Source organism: Bombyx mori, chromosome 11 (assembly GCF_030269925.1).
Source record: "Bombyx mori chromosome 11, ASM3026992v2".
NCBI lineage: Eukaryota > Metazoa > Arthropoda > Insecta > Lepidoptera > Bombycidae > Bombyx > Bombyx mori.
In genome coordinates, this window is record NC_085117.1 from 12,525,116 (window position 1) to 12,546,986 (window position 21,871).

Consider the following 21,871-nt stretch of genomic DNA (forward strand, 5'->3'; position numbering starts at 1 on the left):
TACGTAATAAAATCGTCGTAAATTTATTGAATAAAGTAATTTAATTATAACTGGAATGCGGGCACCCAGGCTGCTACGTGAGATCGAAGATCAAATTTAAATTATATTACAGCTACCGGAACTAATCCTTCAAACGGAAGTTCATGAGTGTTTCGCCTACACCTGTATAATTCTATTAAATTACGGCCCACTGTAATTAATTTCAATAGTTTCATAATTAAGTAGCTTAATGTCAAACCGCGCCTTTTATAAATATGTGGAAAAAACCCGAGTGCGAAATTATCATACACTTATACCGCAGTTCGTACACAGAATTTTGAATTGTGGGACGTGAAACGGAGACTAATGTCTAATCTACATGTTATGTTTGATATTGGTTAGTAAGTAGCTGCCATAAAACATGTATTGGGGCAGCCGTTGTAACTATTCTGAGATCTTACAACTCATATTTCATGGTGGGTGGCGGCATTTACATTGTAGATGTCTATGGGCTCCAGTAACCACTTAACACCAGGTGGGCTGTGAGCTCGTCCATCCGTCTAACCAATAAAAAAAATGAATAAAGAAATGCCCGATATCCTTGATCTATGCTGAATTAATTTTTTTTATTGAAGTGAAACTTCTTTATCGGCGTTGGAAAAAAAATTACCGTCACATTTTTCGGTTACGCGTCACATTTTTCCGTTACGCGCCATCTTTTTTGTATTCATGTCTATGATAATAAAATCCTTTTGTTTAAACTTTATCTAATTTAACTTTTTTGTATTCATGTCTATGATAATAAAATCCTTTTGTTTAAACTTTATCTAATTTAACTTTATTTAACCAATTTCTAGAAAGTTGCATGTAGATCATTTTTCGAAAAATAAGGCCATAAAGAAGTTTCACTTCTTACGTGTGTACACTAGTACACGCACACATTTTTTTTACAATATATAGGCCCTCTTTATAATATTTTATTTTGAAAACATATTAGTCGATATCTTGTAAACGGTATCTATATTATCATTTTAAATAACATATTTGAATACGTTCGCTTCAGTAAGCGATCAGAAAAATCGACGAAAACAGATTTAAATGCATGCGGTGTGTTGATAAAATAGTTTCCCACTCAGACATCGGAACAGACAGAATCTTCTTTTCCTATATTTTTATTAAATTTAACTTCAATATTTAACTGTCGTTCGTAATTTTTATAAAATAACTGTTCGATATCCAAACGCCATTGTAAAAATATTGCGCCTTTTTTCCTTTCCGCCTTAGTTACTTATTACCACAACTATGCCGATGTAACTTAGAGGAGGTATCAATCAACCCAATTATGTTATGAACGTCAGTGCAAATTCAAATTACGTCACCTGGGTGCGTCTATTTTAATTATTACATCTAATCTTCAGATTAGTTTAGTTTGTGATTTTTGCACTTATAATAAGTTCAATAAAATAACTCCAAATAACTCCATTAAAAAAATTACTGCAATCTCGTAATACACATATATTCGTCTTCTCGCATTAAAACTGTATAATCTCAAAATTACTAACTTTACAGGAGAGTGTTTTAAAGGTTTAACCTGTAACATTTTTAATATTAATCATATTTGCAACTTTTTTTTCATATTTTTTACCTGTTACATTATCTTTCTTTTAAACTAATCTAAAATTATGTACCGTATTAATTTTGCTAATAGTAGTCAAAACATAAGTAAACTAAAAAAAAAAAAAACTAAAACTAAACTACGCTCTTTTGACAGTATTTATGCGAAAAATACTGGTGATACCAAATGTTTACCCATATTAACACGTTTTCGAATATTTTTGGAAATTGTACACTTTTAATGCGAAAAGGCTATATGTACATACATATATATCTGGCTATACATATATCTGAAGAAGTATATGACAAAAAATGTCGAAAATTTAGCTGTTATAATTTATAATTAACAACGTTAGGAATTTCGTTGCAATGGAAAGCTTCTTAAAAATGAAAACTAATTTTAGCTAAAATAAGGTTGGAGGTCGAAACCGTCCCCTAGAGTCGGGAGCACTCATCTGCGGGTTCCTATTTAATTTGCTCATTAATCCTTGAACATGAGTCGACCTATTAATAAAATGGTCCTTTTTTCAGTTATTTATTAATGCTGATGTAGTCCAAGTATATGTAACTATTATTTTACTTTTTTTTATGATTGAAGGGTTACTGGTGGCCCGGAGGTCTTTTCAGTTTTACCAGGACAGGTGGGCGAGCAAAGGCACAGACAGAAGGGGTGGGATTTGCTAACAGCTGCCCGAGCGCCTCCGAAGGAGACCTAACAACTCAAGAGCAGCTGCTTCGCGAATGTATCTACTACCGGATCGGAACCGCGACCCGCTGAGAAGATACGACTCAGCGAGCCGATGCATGGGTTAGGTTGCACGTCGACCTCTTTGTCGAGTTCGACGAGTACGGTTACCGGGATTCCTAAGCCTGCTCCTAGTGTTAGAGCTGAAGGCGTCTAATGCAAAGGTTATTGGATCTAATGGATTCGAAAGGACGTGTTATTTTACTTTGTAAACCGAGCCGCCGGCTTTAACGCCGTTAGGAATTAAAAAATATTCATATTCTGCAATTGACTTAACAGTCGAAGTTACAGTTCACCTAGTGTTAAATGGATACCAATTACCACAGACACCAAATCGTGATCAGTGCCGACTCCCATGAGGGACAATGCGAAAGTCGGAGATGAATTAGAATACTGATTAAATTTACATTTTCGTAACTTTATTCTATTCACTTTTACTTTTTGTTTTTGCGCATTTCATTTGGTATAATGTAAAAAGTGTACGTGAAAACATATTTCACACTGTCTCGTAGAATCTACCGATTAAGGAACATGCAGTCTCTCTTCACTGTCACGATCTTCGTACGTAATATACTTTTGACTGGTGGTAGGTAGGCTTAGTTATTATTGCCTATTTCTGCCGCGTTATAACCCTGGGTTTTAGTTTGAATAAATATTCCAATGTAGTAGGGACTTAAAATGGGGAGTGGGATTAAATTTTTTTTTTTTTTTTTTTTTTTTTTTTTTTTTTTTTTTTATGATTGAAAGTTTACTGGTGGCCCGAAGGCCTTTCCAGTTTCACCAGGACAGGTGGGCGAGCAAAGGCTCAGCCAAGAGGGGTGGGATTTGCTAACAACTGCCCGAGCGCCTCCGAAGGAGACCTAACAACTCAAGAGCAATTGTTTCGCGAATGAATCTACTACCGGATCGGAATCGCGACCCGCTGAGAAGATCCGGCGAGAAACTCAGCGGGCTGATGCATGGGTTAGGTTGCACGTCGACCTCTTTGTCGAGTTCGACGAGTACGGTTACCGGGGTCCCTAAGCCTGCCCCTAGTATTAGAGCTGAAGGTATCTAATGCAAAGGTTATTGGATCTGATGGATCCGTAAGGACGTGTCTAGGGCGTCGACGGTGACTGGCTCCTGCATGATCAGGATTCGGGGAGTAGTCAGCGGCGGCAACGATAAGGCGATTATCATGACGCATAGCCTTATCGAAGTATCGTTCCGACGCTGACTTCATGTATTTCCGAATTGATTCGAGGCCCAGGTCGTCGTGTAGGTCAACGTTCCTCACGAACCACGGAGCCCCGACAGCTAACCTGCAAAAGCGGGATTGTAGGGATTGGAGGGTGTCTATGTGTGTGCGGGCCGCGTGAGCGAACACCACACTCGCGTAAGTCATGACGGGCCTTATGCAAGTTTTGTAAAGTGTCACCTTGTTCCGAAGGGACATTTTACTCCGCTTACAGATCATGGGGTAGAGTCTACCGAGAATAAACGCGGCACGGTCACGGACTCATTTTATATGCGGGCGGAATGTCATCGATGCATCCAGGGTAACGCCCAGGTACTTGACCTTCCTGGCCCAGGGTATGGGTTGTCTAAAGAGAGTAATCGGGGGTGTGAGATTCCTCCTCCTAATCCGGGAGGAAATCCGTGTGGAGCTTCCCCTCTGAAATAGCACCGCAGTACTTTTCGCTGGGTTGATGTCTATGCGCCATTTTCGGAACCACTGTCCTAGGGCTAGGGCTGCGCTCTGAAGCTTCTTCGCGATTAGGGACTTATTTCTACTAGAATAGTAAACAGTCGTGTCGTCGGCGAATAAAGCTAAATGGGTCGGCGGCGACCGGGGAATATCGTTGACGAATAAGCTAAATAGGAGGGGTGAGAGGACAGAGCCTTGCGGGACTCCAGCTGTGAGAGGTCGTGGGGAGGAGCGGGTTCCCTCGACTCGATATCGAAAAGAGCGGTTCGACAAGAAGTCCCGTATGATGAGCACGAGACTATCCGGCACGCCCATGTTGAATAGTTTGAAAATCAAACCATTGTGCCAGACTTTGTCGAACGCTTTTGCGACGTCGAAGAAGAGAGCTCCCGTGTATAACGGTTTTGGTCGATTAAGCCCCACAAGAATGTGCTCCGTGAGGCGGTGCACCTGTTGAACGCATGAGTGATTTGTACGGAATCCGAATTGTTCATCGATAAGAATGCCCTTGGATGAGACGAAGTCTCTGAGGCGTTTGTAGAGCAGACGCTCATACAGTTTGCCTAGAGACATGAGGAGGCTAATCGGGCGGTAGCTCGTCGGATGATTTTTTGGTTTACCGGGTTTATGTATGCCGATAACGTCCGCTTCTTTCCACACCGCGGGAAAGATACAGTTCGCCATAGCGGCATTGAAAATAGATGCCAACATCACGATGAGTTGGACGGGTAGAAGTTTAATAACGCGGTTGGATATACCGTCGGAACCGGGAGCCTTGCGAGGACGTAGGTCTTTGATCAAGTCTTTAACTTCCATCGGGGTGACGGGTGGTAACGCATCAGAGGGTGGCAAGGAGGCTCTGCGTTCTACCTCACTGTCTACTAATTCTACATGAACAGGGTCCACGGATTGAGTGCTGGGCGTGCACTGGGTTTGCAATGTATCGGCCAGCAGCTCTGCTTTTTCGTCATCATCGAACGCCGCGAGTCGGCCTGAGGGGCCTACGAGGGGGGGCATAGTTACTACCGTATCCGATTTGAGAGTACGAGCTAAGCGGTAGTAAGACCTTTGGGAGGGCGCGAGTCCTTCTAAGAAATCAGACCATCTGGCATCTCGGACTTCGGCGATGCGAGACTTTACGTCGCGTTGTAGGGCACGCATTCGAATACGATTTTCCGCGGTAGGATACCTGTCGTAGGCGCGTATCGAGGCGTTCTTAGCTCTAAGGAGTTCCCTAATATCGTCGGACAATTTGAAGCGGTGAAGGAAGTCCTCCGCTACAACTTGTTTCGATGACCTATCTAATGTCGAGGTGATGTGTGACGTTAAGATGTCTATGGCTTCAGCGGTATCCTGAGGAGACGGGATAGAGTCCGGGTTAAACGGGAGCGATGGTGGATCAGATTCAGCCAGGCTGATGCCCAGCGTGTGCCAATCCACCACAGTCCTCGTGACGGGAACGGAATCGGGAGCGCGACCGAGCTTCATAACGACGGGACGGTGGTCTGAATCTAACTCTGAAACTACTTCGATCGAGTGTAAGCGCAGAGTTACGTTTTTTAATAACGCTATGTCGAGTATATCCGGGCGATGCGCGATATTTAGCGGGTAGTGAGTCGGGGTTAGCGGAGCGACGATATCGAAGGCGAGATCATCGACTAACGCGTCAAGCCGCCTGCCATTCGGGGTTGTGGTGTGTGAGTTCCACCTGATGTGTTTACAATTTAGGTCGCCCGCCAGAATGACAGAGCTCCCCATACCGAGCAGCGCCTCGATATCACTGCTTAGAACGATCTTATCCGGTGGAAGATAAACGGACGCGATAACGATCGGCGCGTGTCCCGTCAGTGAGATTCGGCACACTGATGCTTCGATATTAGCGAGCGCGGGAGGATCGAGCGGGACGCAATGCAGGGCTCTTCTATAGTAAGTGACGGTACCACCACCACGGGCAGAGAGCCTGTCGTTCCTGACCATGTTATAGTTCGCGATTTTAGGGTCACGGCGCGCGGGCTTAAGTAGGGTCTCCTGCACTAAAAAGATATCAATTTGGTGGTCACGCAAAAAGTCAGAAACCTGATCACGTTGATTTGCGAGACCGTAAGCGTTAAAAAATCCTATCGTTACGGATAGGGGCTTTATTCTACTTATATACGCCATTGATTACCGGCGGAGTGAGGGGAGGACGTACGTATTTAATGACGCGTATACGTCGGCGTATTCCTGCACAACGGCGATAAAGTGTTGTGCAGTGGAGGCAGCGCGAATGGCGTCGCCCAAAGCGTTAACGCGCTCAAAGTTGATCGACTGAAAGAAGTCGATCGCTAAAGCGAGATTGTCGGACGCGGTCGGAGGGCAAGTCGCGGGAGAGGGACGAGTCGCGGGGGCGGGACGAATCGCGGAGGAGGGAGTTGTAGCCGTGTTCGTGTACGGCAGCGGTTTTGCCCAGGCCGAGACACTGGGCACCGCCGCCGGAACGAACGCTGGCTTAGCCTGCGACGCAGAGGGTGCCGAGGCTTTGATGTCTGGGCCGGAAGCTCGGAGGCGGTTTTGGCGGGCGACGCGGCGATTTATTTTAGGGGCTCGGGGGCAACCACGGTAATTCGCGGGGTGACACTGTGTTCGACACAGGACGCAGCTAGGCGGTTCCGTCGCGGTTTTTTGGTCGCGAGCGCAGAGGGCCGTGGCGTGATCGCCCAAACACTTAACACATCGGGGGCGCGCGTGACAGTTACGGGAAGAGTGCCCGTACAATTGACAGTTATGGCACTGGCTAGGAGTGCCTTTTTTATGGGGGGCTTCGACAGCGATACCAGAGAGCCTACAGACGGTCTGTGTGTTAAAGATTTTCTTACCCTCGGGGGTAGGCTGGAGAGCGACTAGAACCATATTATATGGCTCCCTACCGCGACCGGTGTGCATACGGTGCACAGAATTCACTGGTAGGCCTTGTTCTAACAGGTCGGCTTTTACGAGCTCTACATCTAACTCTTTAGGGATTCCGCGTATTACAACGCGGAGTTCGCGCTCCTCCTGGAGCGTATACGTATGGAAACTTATACGCTCCTTACGGAGGTAAGAAGAGAGGGCCCTATGGTCGTCGGGTGTTTGAACCTTAATTTGAATGCCGTTCGCGAGGTTACGGGCATTCGTGAAATTTATATTTTTGGCCTTAAGGGCCAGGCAAACTCGATCCCAAGCTGCCTTCTCCTGAAGGATAACCGGGGGAGGGGTCTGGGTTTTATTTTGTGCCACCGGACGCGGCGACGGAGTGGCACGGGCTGGGGGCGCAACGGGAGTCTGAGGGCGGGGGCGCGACGCGTTCACGGCTTTGCTAATTTTAGCGGCCGCGGGAGCTCGAGACTCCGCGGCACGCTTCTTACCCTTCTGTACCAGGGTGAATCCATCCGTCGATGAGGCGGGGGCGAGGTCGACCTCCATGTCCGAGTCAGAGTCGGAGCACGAGGAGGCGGGTGCAGGCGACCTACGAGCAAGTGTAGGTGTTTTAGAGGGCGCGACGGAGGCCGCGGATGATCGCTCAGCTGAAACGATGGTCACGGCGGACGACGCAGCAGTTTTTCTCGCCAGTATAGGCGACACGGGAGCGGCAGGCACGACAGAGGCTGCGGTGCTCAATGCAGAAGCTCTGCACGCAGGTACAGGCGACGCAGGAGCAGCGAGCGCGGCGGAGTCCTCGAGAGGGCTCGCAGTGTGATTGGCCTTGAAGGCCAAAAACTCCGAGGCGAGCTGTGGTTGGCGAAGTCGGAGGAATTCCGCGAATACAGCGTCCATGATCGCTGAGTACCCAGGTGGGGCGGCCCCGGGTCTTGAAAACACTCGCCTTGCGGCGAGGCCCCAACTTCTCGGACCTGAGCGGTTCTATTGAACACAGGTGGCAATGCGGCGCGATTACTACAGGACAAAGAAAAAGCACAACAAAACAGAAATTACGAAAAGAAACAAAACAAATAAATACTTGCAGGAAACCACTTTGTCGGCAGATGTACCACGAACACAGAAACAACAAAAGGAAACAAAACAAATAAAAACTTCCAGAAAGAGCACTTAGTCGGCAGATGTACCACAAACACAGGCCGCGCGAACAATGGCCGGGCTAACAAAAGCCGGGCGAACAAAGACCGGGCGATCGAGTGGACGATGAGCACGTCCGCACGTGACGGGTGCCTCTATCGGAATGGGGATTAAATTGTGAGGATCATGGCTCCTGTAGTGTTTTACAACACACAGTTTAATATTTTAACATTGTACTACACCATTTGATAAAGTAGAAAAAAAAAACATACAGTATATGATCCTCTGTGGTTCGTGCAGTCAATTTCGAATATTTTTGGAAATTGTACACTTTTAATGCGAAAAGGCTATATATATCTGTCTATACATATATCTGAAGAAGTACTATGACAAAAAATGTCGAAAATTTAGAACGAAACTGTTATAATCACGTTGGCCACAGTAGTATGGCGTCTACAGATAGGATAGTTGGCTTCATAAAGGCGGGCGGCCATTTTACGTTCCAGCACAGCACGCGAGCTTGTTATCGCGGTGTTTCCGACCTTCCTATCCACCATTTGTCACTGCCCGTTTATCTATAACGAATCTTCAACAAACACTGATTTATATGTTTTATCACGTGCTATAACTTCTTCGGTCGTTTTATGAAACGTGACGGATGAGCGGGGCGAAAGAGAAATTGATTTTGATTCCTTACGAATATGCTAGTTACACTATAAATACTATAGATTCAAGGCTCAAAGCGTAGATCAGAAATAAAAAAGATATACATGAATCGATATGACCGATGTATTTGATAAACCTATGGCAATATAGGGAATATTTAATTGATGGAGCTCAAGAGTTCTTTAGTGACTACTGCGTGGCGGGGTGATTTACACCACGCCCGTAATAGGAAGCCGGGTGATGGTAGACCGCGTTCCTCCGACCGCTCTGGGGCAAGGTGCAGCGTGGCGCCATCAAGGTGGGCTCCCGGCCCGTCGACCGTGGGAACCGGTGGTCCTGTCGCCGGCGGCCGCCAGTCCGGTGTCTGGGGGACGGCGGGATGGATGCAATATGCTCTGCGTAAACCCTGTCCCGCCGTCTCAATAACTCCGACAGGGCTCCGGCCCGATCCGGGGTAGGACGCCGGCTGTGAGCAATAGGAGTTTTTAGTGAGGTTCAACTCCCACATACCCTACCCACTGCGCGGATGAGGATCCGACGATTTTCTCCTGTGGAAAAAAAAAAGAAAAAAAAATGTGACTACTGCGCACGGGAAGTGTAGTTTGGACATTCCCTCCACTTGATAAAACGGATTTGTATTATATACGTAAACAATGTGGAGTTTGATATGAATAGAAAGCCTTTGTATGATGACATACAATAAACGTATATAAAGGATATCGTGTTTGTTAAGCTCTCACGGAAATAGAGTATTATCTAAAACATATCTAATATATTTCTAGTCGAACGTAGTTGCGAGTCTTCCAATCAACACAAAATTGGTTTCGTCTATTGCGAAGCCTTTCAAATAAGCCAGAATGAATTTGCTTTGTCTGCCACTAGCTAATTCAATCTTTTTATCGAACTAAAAATTGCACAAAGGTTATTTCGCAGAAGAAATTAAACGGCTTGTGAATTTAAGTCTTGATGAACGAATTTCGACCTTTCACCCACAATTCAAGGATCCGAATTGTTTTATGTTTTGTTATTGACTATTTTTTTATTTTAAAGGCGGGAAATAACCCAATCTAACCTAACCTCTAAAAGCCGTTAAAATATCCTAACAAAATAATAAAGAAAGTCAATTGACAAACAAACACGAGTTTTTTTTTTCAAGAAAAATACCGGCAGTTTATATTAAAGCTCGCTCGTCAAAATAAAATATATTATTAAAAATTTAGAGAAGAAAGTTGTCTGTATATTATATGAATTAGATTTCAAACGGCTTAGATTGTTTTTAAATGTTTAAAATTCAGAAATCGTATTGTTAGTTTTAAAACAATCGATCAATTTGATTGGATTAATATTTATTTTAGGAAGGGTTATAGGTTTGAATCTCAAACATTACATAATCCGGTAAATTTTCAACATAGGAAATTATCTTTTTGTGAGGTTAAGATTAACATATTTTTTCAAATTGTCCAGATTAACGGCTTTTAATTTTAATTTAAAAACTCATTCACGTTTATGTTATATTTTAGCTGCTCTCGAGTTATTAGCTCTCCTTTGGAAGTACTCGGGCTGCTGTTAGCAGATCCCACCCATCTTGGCTAAGCTCGTGATCGCCCACCTGCCTTGGTAAAGATGTGAAGGTATTTTAGCCACCAATAATTATTGCATGCTAACAAAATTTACAAAAAGCAGTTATCAGAGCTAACATAATACTGCTAAACCACAGAATTAATGACTATATCCTTATCAATTGAATAGCTGCTGCTATACGACTCAGATTGTTGAGTGCGCGGCAAGGAAAATCATACAACCTGCTCTGAGGAATTGTTCGAGATGATACAGGCATCTAGTTGTTACCATCGCACCGTTGGCCACCGGAGTAGAGTTCATCCATACTACCTGGAGCCGCTGTGGTCATCCATAGTGCGTTTCCAGAGGTCTTTTTTGCCACGTACCATCCGGCTATGGAATGAGCTCTCCCCTCCACGGTGTTTCCCGAGCGCTATGACATGTCCTTCTTCAAACGAGGCTTGTGGAGAGTATTAAGCGGTAGGCAGCGGCTTGGCTCTGCCCCTGGCATTGCTGAAGTCTATGGGCGACGGTAACCACTCACCATCAGGTGGGCCGTATGCTCGTCTGCCTACAAGGGCAATAAAAAAAAATAAAAAAAAACCAGGACCACCGTAGGAACGTCTGACCAATGATCATATTATTTATTTATCAATCATATATTTTGGTCAATTAAGTGTGATCCAAATACTTATTGCTTTATTATTATGCAGAAATGTTTGAGGCGGTAAACGCTGTGATTGCATTAGAATACAATTAAGCAGTTCGATGACACCGTAACTTAATCTACACTTAGCGGGCTTTAGCACAAATACGCACAATAAAATTTTCAAATACAATTCGATGTCTGTTTTTGTGTATGCAGTTCACAGTCCAACTGCTGCTTTAGTGAAGATCTTCTGTTGCAATTCATTATTATGCTCTCCAAACTGGTGTTCGTATCTACTTCGTCGTAATGGGTAACAAAGATAATCGAAATACGCTTTGCCGCATTTTCTCAGAAAAACTAACTGTGGAATCCAAACTAGGATTGATTAATAATAATTGTAATACGGATTTTTATTAACTGTCTTAACTTTTCCTCAGTTCAATTAAAATAAAATATTCAATTAAGCCTTTTATCCTATCGTTTATAATTTACATTTCCAAAAAAGCACATAATTAAGTAACATTGCTCAATGTTAAATAACAATTAACGATATGACTTCCAGTCTTCTAGTTTTGAGCCGTAATATTAGGAAGAATTTATTTGCAATATTGCAATAACAATTACGGGTCGGGCTTAAAACAAGGCTGTGCACGTCGATCGTCGTAAATATTCGAATCGATACAGTTCCCATTAAAAGGTACAGCAAAGTTTTGGGGAAAAAAAACTAGTCTCTACACTGTAAAATAAATTGGCTGAAAAATACAGTGCAGCCCAAACTAGGCCTTTTTTTGTTTTTTTGGATACCGGAACCACGCATACGCGACAAACAAGTAATAAATAACATATGAACTTTCTAACTTCGAATACCAAATATATTAAACAAATATATGGCTGAGATATTTTTAGTTGATAGCTTAGTTTCTGAAATTGTAAGTATTATAAAGATTAAGCATCTATACACATAATTGAGAACAATGATATATCATGAGTATATATTAATAAACTCAAGCAATTCGATACTTAATTATAAGACTAAGTCTACTTTTGTTTTACTATTACTTTATTGTTAGACTACTTTTAAAATGATGAGTGAATGAATTTTTCCCAAAATCGAAACCAATAAATTTAATTGAAATTTATTTAAAAATAAGTTTTTGACAACGGTTTTATGGCAGATGAAAATAACGAATTCTAAATAAATTGAAGGACAGTCACCGAAACTTTTTCGACTTGCCAAAAACTTAAGTTGAAGAAAAAGTTAAGCTCTCGCTCATCTCATCTTCTTATTGCCTGAATTCCGTGAGGTTGTAGGGCGCTTGAAATTCTTTCATTGTTCGCTTTTCTATGGATTTGGCGAAGAAGAAATTATTTTGAATGAATCTCAAACGAATCGAAATTTTTTGTAGCAAATACCTTCCCATCGTAGCAACAAAAGGATTTAATCCGAGAACAAATCGCGCGAAGCGTGGAACAACATAAAATGTTTATTATCCGGCCTTATTGTTAGAAGTTTTGTGGCCATTCCGCCGACAACCGTAATTTTTTAATAACTTCAGATTCTTGACATTACAAAAATATTATCTTAATAAAAATATTATTAATATCATCTCTAGGCAATCTGAAGCTTCCAGCTTCAAGGATCACTATTCCAAACAATTGAGACTTTAATCTTATATCACAATCTTGAAACATGAGGGCAAATTAATGAAGGTAAAGATAAGTTACATTTATGCAATATGATTGAGTGTGTGAAAGAGTTCCGTTAATTGCTCAACATAGTGGCCTGTGAGCTCGGCTACCCAATACTAGACTACTAATACTACAAAATACTGAAAATAACAAAGTAATCTGTATCTTTCTGAGCTCTAAGAAATATACCTAGTCAGGTCATAAATTCTGTCACATGTTTAATGTAAAATAATTGAAACAAGTTTATTCATTATGTAACCATTCATATACCAAAATGAACTTAACAAAACATAGATTCTTATGACACTAAAGTTTATTCAAAATTACCTCCGTGATTTTGAATACAGGCCTTCAATCTGCGCGGCCAGTCGTCTATCGCAGTCCATGTCAATATCGGCGACTGCCTTAATCAAGGATGTCTTGAGTGACTCCAAATTGGGATGAGGCTTTGAGCACGCCTTTTCCTCCAAGTGTTGCCATATCTTGTAATCTAACGGATTCAAATCTGGACTGGAGGAGGGCCAGTCTTCGTGCCGGATGAAGTCGATTTCACGCGCCGCCAGCCAGTCTTGTGTGCTCTTCGCTCTATGAGCTGGCGCCGAATCTTGTTGGAATACCCAGTGCCTGTTGTTGAACATGGTATGAGAAACAGGTTCCACAAGATTCGTCAGGACTGTATTTTGATACACAACTGCATTCGTTTTTACACCTTTCTCACAAAAATGTACCTCTGTTAAGCCCCAATAAGAAACTCCCAACCATACCATGAGCGAGGATGGAAAATGACCTCGTTGGACACGCGGAATACGGTTGCTCGCTTCTTCACTACTGTGTGCGTACACCTTATCATTTTGTTTGTTGTAGCTCTCTTCTACGGTAAAAATTTTTTCATCCGAAAAAAGAATTTCCCGATATTTTTTTCCCGCGTACCGCTTCAACAAAGCGCGGCATCTCTTCAGTCTCAGGTCCATTAGACGAGCATTCAAACGATGTCCTGTTTTTCTTCGATATGCCCGAAGCCCTAAGTCTTCATTTAACACCCTTTTCACCGTGGTGCTGCTTAACCCCATCTGAAGGGCCAACAGTTTCTGCTTACGTTTGGGATTTCTTTGAATTCGCACCTTCACAGCTTTTATCACTGCTGGAGTCCTAACAGACCGAGGGCGACCACTTCTTGATCTGTCATCTACACTAGAGTCTTCATTGTATCGTTTGATGGTAGATAAACGAATCTTTTGGTTATATTCAAATTTTTCAGTATGTTAAAAATTTAAATTGGCGCGTAACCGCAACGATGCAACGCAATAACTGCAACACGGTCTTCTTTAAGCGTCCACTCCATATTTAAAAATGAGTAAAATTCTAAAAGTTATACATTTTTATTTTCATGAACAATTCGAAATTCGAATTCAATAAACTTTTTTGTGGCCAGCATTCTAAAAGAAAATTTTTTACTGTGTGACAATACTTATGACCTGAGTAGTTATATATTTTATTGCTTAGATGGATGGACGAGCGCACATCCCACCTGGTGTTAAGTGGTTACTGGAGCCCATAGACATCTGTAACGTAAATGCGCCACCCACCTTGAGATATAAGTTCTAAGATCTCAGTATAGTTAGAACGGCTGCCCTACCCTTCAGACTAAAACGCATTACTGCTTCACGGCAGAAATAGGCAGGGCGGTGGTACCTACCCGCACGGACTCACAAGAAGTCCTACCACCAGTAAACTATACTATAACCAGTAAATTGTACTATTCAAATTATAACACAGTTGTATTTTGTTACAGATTCCTTCGTCGATCATGAGCAAACGATAGTTGAAACTCTAAAGTGTTGAGTGGTTTTTGATTAACATTAACTTGTTCACAAATGAGTTCGTTATCATATTAAGTGTTTCGGTGCGAGTGCAACCATGAGTTTCTTAACATCATTGGGCCAGTATGTGGCGGGCGTAGCTGACAGTGTAGCCGGTCTGGCGCTCTCACCGCGGCGTGCACCGCCCTCACGACATCGCTCTGCCGAGGAGGGTCAGGCACAACAACCTCCACCGTCAACCGCTACTATGCGTGGTAACAAGCTCTGTCAACTTTCTTTTTTCAACTGTCTTTTGTCCGTAGATTTTGTAGGTTGTATGATAGTAAATTCTCTAACGCTGACATCTTTTGTTTGTCACCTGTAAGCAGATAGAAATGCTATTTTGGAATATTTATAAGGTGATTTAGTCCGATGAGTATTATTAAGTTTTATAGTGTAAGTTGATATACATAATAATATGTGCGTATTGTGTTGCTTTTTTTTTGTGTAAGCTTAAATTTTTAAATGTCTCTTTTGTATTTCTCTATTCAGTCTCTACTTATATGTGATTTTGATGGTGGAAACATGTTTGGTTATTGTTTTAGCTATTTTTTTAAATATGATGTTTGTATTGTACTGTTGGTTTCCCAAATAAATAAATAAATAAACTTAATACAATACCCACCTTACTTTACAATTTATATTATGCTACATTCAAAAGCGATTGTTTTAAAAAGAATACGATTGGGTTCTAAAAAAGCTGAGATTCTCGGCATCCGCGTTGACCCATAATGTTTGCGTAAATCACAGGATTTTTTCATTTTAATAGATATAATCTTCACAAAATTTGCTTAGTTCTTTAATGGTGATTTATATTTATAAGTATAGAATTTATTACTATTTACGCGAACGTAACAAGAGTTAGACCTTATTTTGTGTATTTGTATGAAAAAAAAATTAAAAATATATGTATTATATTCCTTTTTTTTTATTGCTTAAATGGATGGACAAGCTCACAGCCCACCTGGTGTTAAGTGGTTACTGGAGCCCATAGACATCTATAACGTAAATGTGCCACCCATCTCGAGATATAAGTTCTAAGGTCTCAATATAGTTACAGAAGTATCAGTATAGTTATAGAAAATATTTATACATAATTTGCTTAAAATACCTATTTGTTTTTACTTGGTTGTAGGATTTCCTAGAGTTCTACCAACAGAAGGCGCTTCTGCCCTGGGCGCCCGACGGCGCACTCTAGATTGCTTGGCTCCAGCACCAGCTCAACGACGCGGTGGATCACTCCGGGTGCCCCGTCACCAAGCACCACCTGAAAAACCCACGATGGCATTCTGCAAAAGACGTCTCTCTTGGCCAGAGGTCGATAACTCTGTGAACTCGGGGTAAGCAATTCTGTGGAAGTCTAATTTATCACATGACTTGCCAATATAGTCGGCTTATCTTGACATTGTTATAGGTTATTAAACCATACTACGATCTGGAGATGTTTTCGGCAAATTTGAGCTTTAAATTCGGGTAATTTAAAAAGTTACCGATGAAGACATAAAATTTAGGATTTGGGATAATTTATAACAACTGTAAATTTTCAAGGAGCTATGTTATTAGAGTTTTATTTTTATTTTTTATTTCTTAGATGTGTGGACGAGCTCAAAGCCCACCTGGTGTTAAGTGGTTACTGGAGCCCATAGACATCTACAACGTAAATGCGCCACACACCTTGAGATATAAGTTCTAAGGTCTCAGTATAGTTACAGCGGCTGCCCCATCCTTCAAACCGAAACGCATTACTGCTTCACGGCAGAAAGAGTCAGGGTGGTGGTACTTACCTGTGCGGACTCACAAGAGGTCCTACCACCAGTAGTTTTAATAATGTAACGTTAACAGAAACGAAAAAATAAGATGAGTCGGATATATCAGATGAGTCGTGGCCTCGACTGTATGTTGAAGCCATTAAATTCGAAAGATTCATTTTAAATGACAAATACTGGCAACATTGATCTTTTTTTTAAATAAACTTTATGCCTAATCTTACTGTAAGAGTGCACTTAGACCAAGCAACTAACTCGCTAAAGGCTCTAGATAGTATAAAAACAAATAAAACAAGATCAGTAGGTACTTATTCGGTAAACTTCGTAATGCCTACCCGTGAAGTTGTACCGTTATTGCTGAAACGGGAAGCGTCAACAGCAGTAATGATATTGGGAAAATCACGGCTTCTCGAAGGATATTAACCTGTTTCCGCGGAAGTGGGAATTGCAAATTCGAACGACAACCCCATACGACCCGTGACGAAACGCGAATAGAATAGTGATTACTAACTACATCTCGAAGCTCGAAACAATGATTTGTTATTCTTTCACATTATTTATTTGGTTTAGCGTTAAAAATAAGATTTCTATTTTTTTTTTAATAGAAATAAAGTGTTTGGTATTTAAAATCGCACCGGTTACTAGATTATGTTTATTCGGGGACTCGCAAATGAAGTACATATCGCCCATACGACATACGGTGCGATAACGTCACTTATCCAAATTATGTAATTTTTCAGGAGAAACGTTGGAAAATTCAACATCTTATTAAAATATATATATAGTTCTGCTAGTCTAAAGAAATAAAAACAATAATACCTAATAAAACTACAACTGAGTCGTCTATTATCAAAGGTGGCAATCTGTGCATTTGGACAAAAAAAAAATATTGATATGTCAATACAGATTGATTTGAATATAATCGTCTCCTTCAAAGAATACGGTTCAAAACCTGCATTAAATAAAGGTTAATAGTTAACCTGTTATTTATCTAAGATGTCTTTCCGAAGAGTTTTGTGACTGCCAATGGAATACAAAGTCAATAATTCGTTTTTCTGATTTACTAATCATTGTCCAAAAGTCAGATTGCCGGCTTTGATAATAGTCGACTCAACTATAAATTTCATCAGTAAAAGCAAACATCTCACTTATAACTAATAAAAAATGTATTTTTTTATACTCAATTCCGTTTTAACAAAAAATTCATAAGTGACTATAGCACCGTATATTTCACAAAGACTGTTGACACCGGCTGCGCACCATGATTCAAGATCACTCGACTAGTAAGACCTTAAGTCTAAAAAAAGTCTAGAATTGTAGGAAATGTAATTACGTGTAGCAATAACGCACGTTCTTCATTCCGATAAGAGTGTCAATAAACAAAGTGGTCACCAGATGAGCTGGAAATTACTAGATGGAGCAATTTATCTACAGGGAGTCCAATTGGGTTAAGCAGAAAATTTGATTAAAACGCCCGGCGACCATTACCTTTTATTTATTCTGACACTTTAAATGTAATAAATTTTTGTCCAACTCGACGATGAGTTTATGACGACCTCGACACTCTTAGTGAGTATTGGAGGATTTAATTTACAAAATTCTTTGATTGAAATACTAGACTGAGTGAAGATTTGAATAACATTACCTTTTGCTACTTCACTAGTTTCATATTAAATTGGGTATTTTTTAACTGAGACATAATTCAGATTTTATAGAGAACAGTAACGTTTTAAAGTATAAGAAAATACCAAAAGTCTAGTCTATCCTAGCTTATAATTAATTTAATTATCATTTATCCCTTTATACATTTATCCCTTTGGTTTACTTTAGCAATAACTGATGATTTATTTGAACATTTAATTTGAACACTGTACGACTCAATTTTGATAATTTATTGATAGGTCCCTTCACGACATCTTCGTTAACATCCTTAATGTCATCAAATAGCTGGCTCGATGAGTCATGTTATGAGAGGGAAATTCAATTTGTTAGCCTTCTGATGACATTTTCGCATCAGAGTCCATCACATGCATATCGGAAATAGAATTAGCAGACGGCAAGCGGACACAGTAAAAATCAAGCTATTAGTGAGCTGACAAAGGATTCCAATTATCGACGAGAAGTTCCAATTTGTTTTCTAATTTGAAACGCAGGAGTATTCCGTAAGTTTGAAGTCGTCGTGGCCTAAAGGATAAGACGTCCGGTGCATTCGTATCGAGCGATGCACTGGTGTTCGAATCTCGCTGGCGGGTACCAATTTTTCTAATGAAATACGTACTCAATAAATGTTCACGATTGACTTCCACGGTGAAGGAATAACATCGTGCAATAAAAATCAAACCCGCAAAATTATAATTTGCGTAATTACTGGTGGTAGGACCTCTTGTGAGTCCGCACGGGTAGGTACCACCGCCCCGCCTATTTCTGCCGTGAAGCAGTAATGCGTTTCGGTTTGAAGGGTGGGGCAGCCGTTGTGACTATACTGAGACCTTAGAACTATATCTCAAGGTGTGTGGCGCATTTACGTTGTAGATGTCTATGGGCTCCAGTAACCACTTAACACCAGGTGGGCTGTGAGCTCGTCCACACATCTAAGCAATAAAAAAAAAAAAAATTCAATTTTATCATAACGCACATGCGATGGGCTATTTTCTTTTGTATATTATATAATACTAGCTGACCCGGCAAACATTGTTTTGCTATATATAAGATTTCTAGGGAATTTCTAGTGTAGAAAAAAAACTAACTTATTGTAAGTGTGTAAGGATGTGGTAAATGAGTGAAAGAGGTATGTAGTGCTGTGAACGATGAGGGAATATATAATAAAAATAACAAAACCTCATTCAACCACATAATACCTCATTATAACAAAAAAAAAAGTCCAAATAAAAAAAAAATGTTAGGAGTGGACAACCCTAATCACTTAGGGGGATGAAAAATAGATAGTAGCCGATTCTCAGGCTTACTGAATATGCATAAAACAATTCATGATAATCGGTCAAGCGGTTTCGGAGGAGTATGGGAACGAACATTGTGACACGAGAATTTTATATATTAGATTTTGCCATGTTCAATAATGAAAACTTTTATTTTACTTTGTCATTATTTTGTGAAATCTTCAACTTATATGTATTTTTAATCCTCTGCTGTTGTTTGTAACTAAATAATGATAATACTATATATATACCTATAGAAAAGTATTTTTGGTAGATAAAGCAATAGCCTATCTTTTAAATTTTAATTTCTATTTCTATGATGTCATTTTAATTTAATTATTAATGTCAATGTCATTTAATATTGAACATCTGTATACTTGTAGAAACGATTTTCTGAACTGCATCGATTTGTTCAGTTAGCGCACGCCGGTGACGCAGTTGAGCAGCGATTTTTCTCCTAGCTTACTCTAGCTTCCTAGCTAGCTTACTCTGCTTGTGACTTGTTTTTAAATGAAGAAGAATAAATATATATTTTTTCCGTTTGTGGTTTGATAATGAAATAAACATATTACCTACCAGTCAAATATTTGATATTCAAACATCGCATGATTGCAAAAATGAGCGACTCTAAACATATAAGTTCGATAAATATAAGAAAATATTAAATACATAGGTTATGTTATTAATTGAAAAACACTATATTGTTTTTTACTCATATTAGCTGTAGAGTCAAAATTTGGTTTTAAAACATTTTGAGATTGTTTACAAGAATTATAAAGGGGTGGAATATTTATTGAAAACTTACGAAATCAAAACTGTATACGATATAGGTAACTTATTGTTATTTTTGAAATATAAATTTAGCAAATAAGGATTTGCAAACCTGATTACAAATGTGAATTTTTGTGATCCTTAACCGGCAAACAATCGGTGATATATTATTTTATAAAAACAAATCTCTTGTTATAAGTTATTTTTATTCATGTGTCAGATTAATTGTGACTGGAGGTTTCATGTATGAGGGGATCGGGTGGCAGAAATCCGTCACAATGCAAGGACGGCATTGGATTGGTGTACCTGTGTCCCCAGATAACGTCACCGCACTGAATTATACGCGCATATAAACGAAAACTCACTCTGTGGACAGATGAATTGTATTAATGTTGAGCAGAAAATGTACGAAAACTGGAAACAATACATAGAAGAACAACAATACTAGCATATTCACATTTGTTATATATATGGTTTAGTTTGGATTTGTGGTTTCTCAGAACAATACTTATTATCCGTATTCTTATAAATCCAAATAAAAACATATGTTTAGAGGGCCTATGTGTATTGGTTTTCATTCGCAACATTCCTTTTCCACGAATCAGCAAATCAATACAAAACATTATCTAGAAAAAAAAAAACATTGAATCATGTTTGTTGTTCTTTTGAAGTTTTGTTATCAAAATAATACCGGTTTTACCCCAAAAAAATAATCAATCAAATTAATTTATTTTATCTTAAAGAGGAATCTCTAAATAGAACAGAAACAAATCGAAAGATTTGACAATTAAATTGTACTTTACTTTATTTGCGTCATAAGAATGTTTTGTCCTACTGTGGAAATAAACGATTATAGGTACTTATAACGTAGGCACAGCTCGCTAGGTAAATGACAATAGCCTCCAATCGGATCGGACAATAGCTGCATTTCCCGTGAGATAGGATTATTCCAAGATTATTGAAGGAAATTTTAATTAAAACTAGGACTCAGTTCCAATGTCTCAATTTGAACTGACCTGGTGTGATATTATCACGATAATGAAACGAAAACAAACACGTTAAGAATTATATTGGGCTTCTCGTACATGAACCGGCAAAAATGATATTTGTTAGCATTGTTAGCATTGTTATTATTCTCATGACTACTTATATATATTTTATACATCATTCATTAATGTTCCTTTTTCATTTGGATTTTTTTGTTTTAGCTATCATAGTAAAAAAAAACAACATCAGTATTCAACGTATTTGTAATTATCTGAATGAAATTGGTACCAGTTTTTTTAAATGTAATACGAACTTAACACATGTTCACGAATGATTTCTTGGATGAAAAAATATCATTGTCAAAAAAATCAAATCTGCAAAGAATACAATTTGCGTAATTACTGTCATTAGGGCTTCTTGTAAGCCCGCACGGGTAGATACCACATCTCTGTCTAAATCTAGCGTGAAGCAGTAATGCGTTTCGATTTAAAGGGTGGGACAACCATTACACTTTACAATTGAGACTTTGACTCCAGGTCTCACATCTCTGGTAATAATACCAAATGGACCACGGGCTAATTCGCTCGTCTACATAATAAATTAATAAATGAAAATAATAATAATAATACAATAAAACTCAATTGACGAGTTTGCTTTTATATAACGTTTGCCTATAAATATAAAACCACGCAATTATTGTGAGATTGTAATTTATTTGTTGCTGTGAGTCAATTGTATACACATTGTATCTTAAGAATGTCAATAACGAGATAGCTTTGGCGAAGGGTTACCGCGACCTGACGACAGCCTGATGGATCTATATTGTGTGTAACGACTTCGTTTTGCCAACATTGTGCTTGTAAAATGAGTTACGTCAAGGGTATATACTTATTTATTGTATATAGGAAAGGTTAAGGTATTTTAACATAGA

The 21,871-nt window shown here is 39.9% G+C and overlaps 1 protein-coding gene across 1 annotated transcript in view; it reads left to right on the forward strand.

Moving 5' to 3' along the window:
- Positions 1–21,871, forward strand: part of LOC101747089 (BAI1-associated protein 3) — a 108,931-nt gene that overhangs the window by 21,568 nt on the left and 65,492 nt on the right. Inside the window, exons 2-3 of the mRNA XM_004931571.5 lie at positions 14,414–14,695; positions 15,616–15,820. Coding sequence (XP_004931628.1) covers positions 14,539–14,695; positions 15,616–15,820 — 362 coding nt within the window. The 5' untranslated portion in view covers positions 14,414–14,538. The remainder of the gene's footprint in view (positions 1–14,413; positions 14,696–15,615; positions 15,821–21,871) is intronic.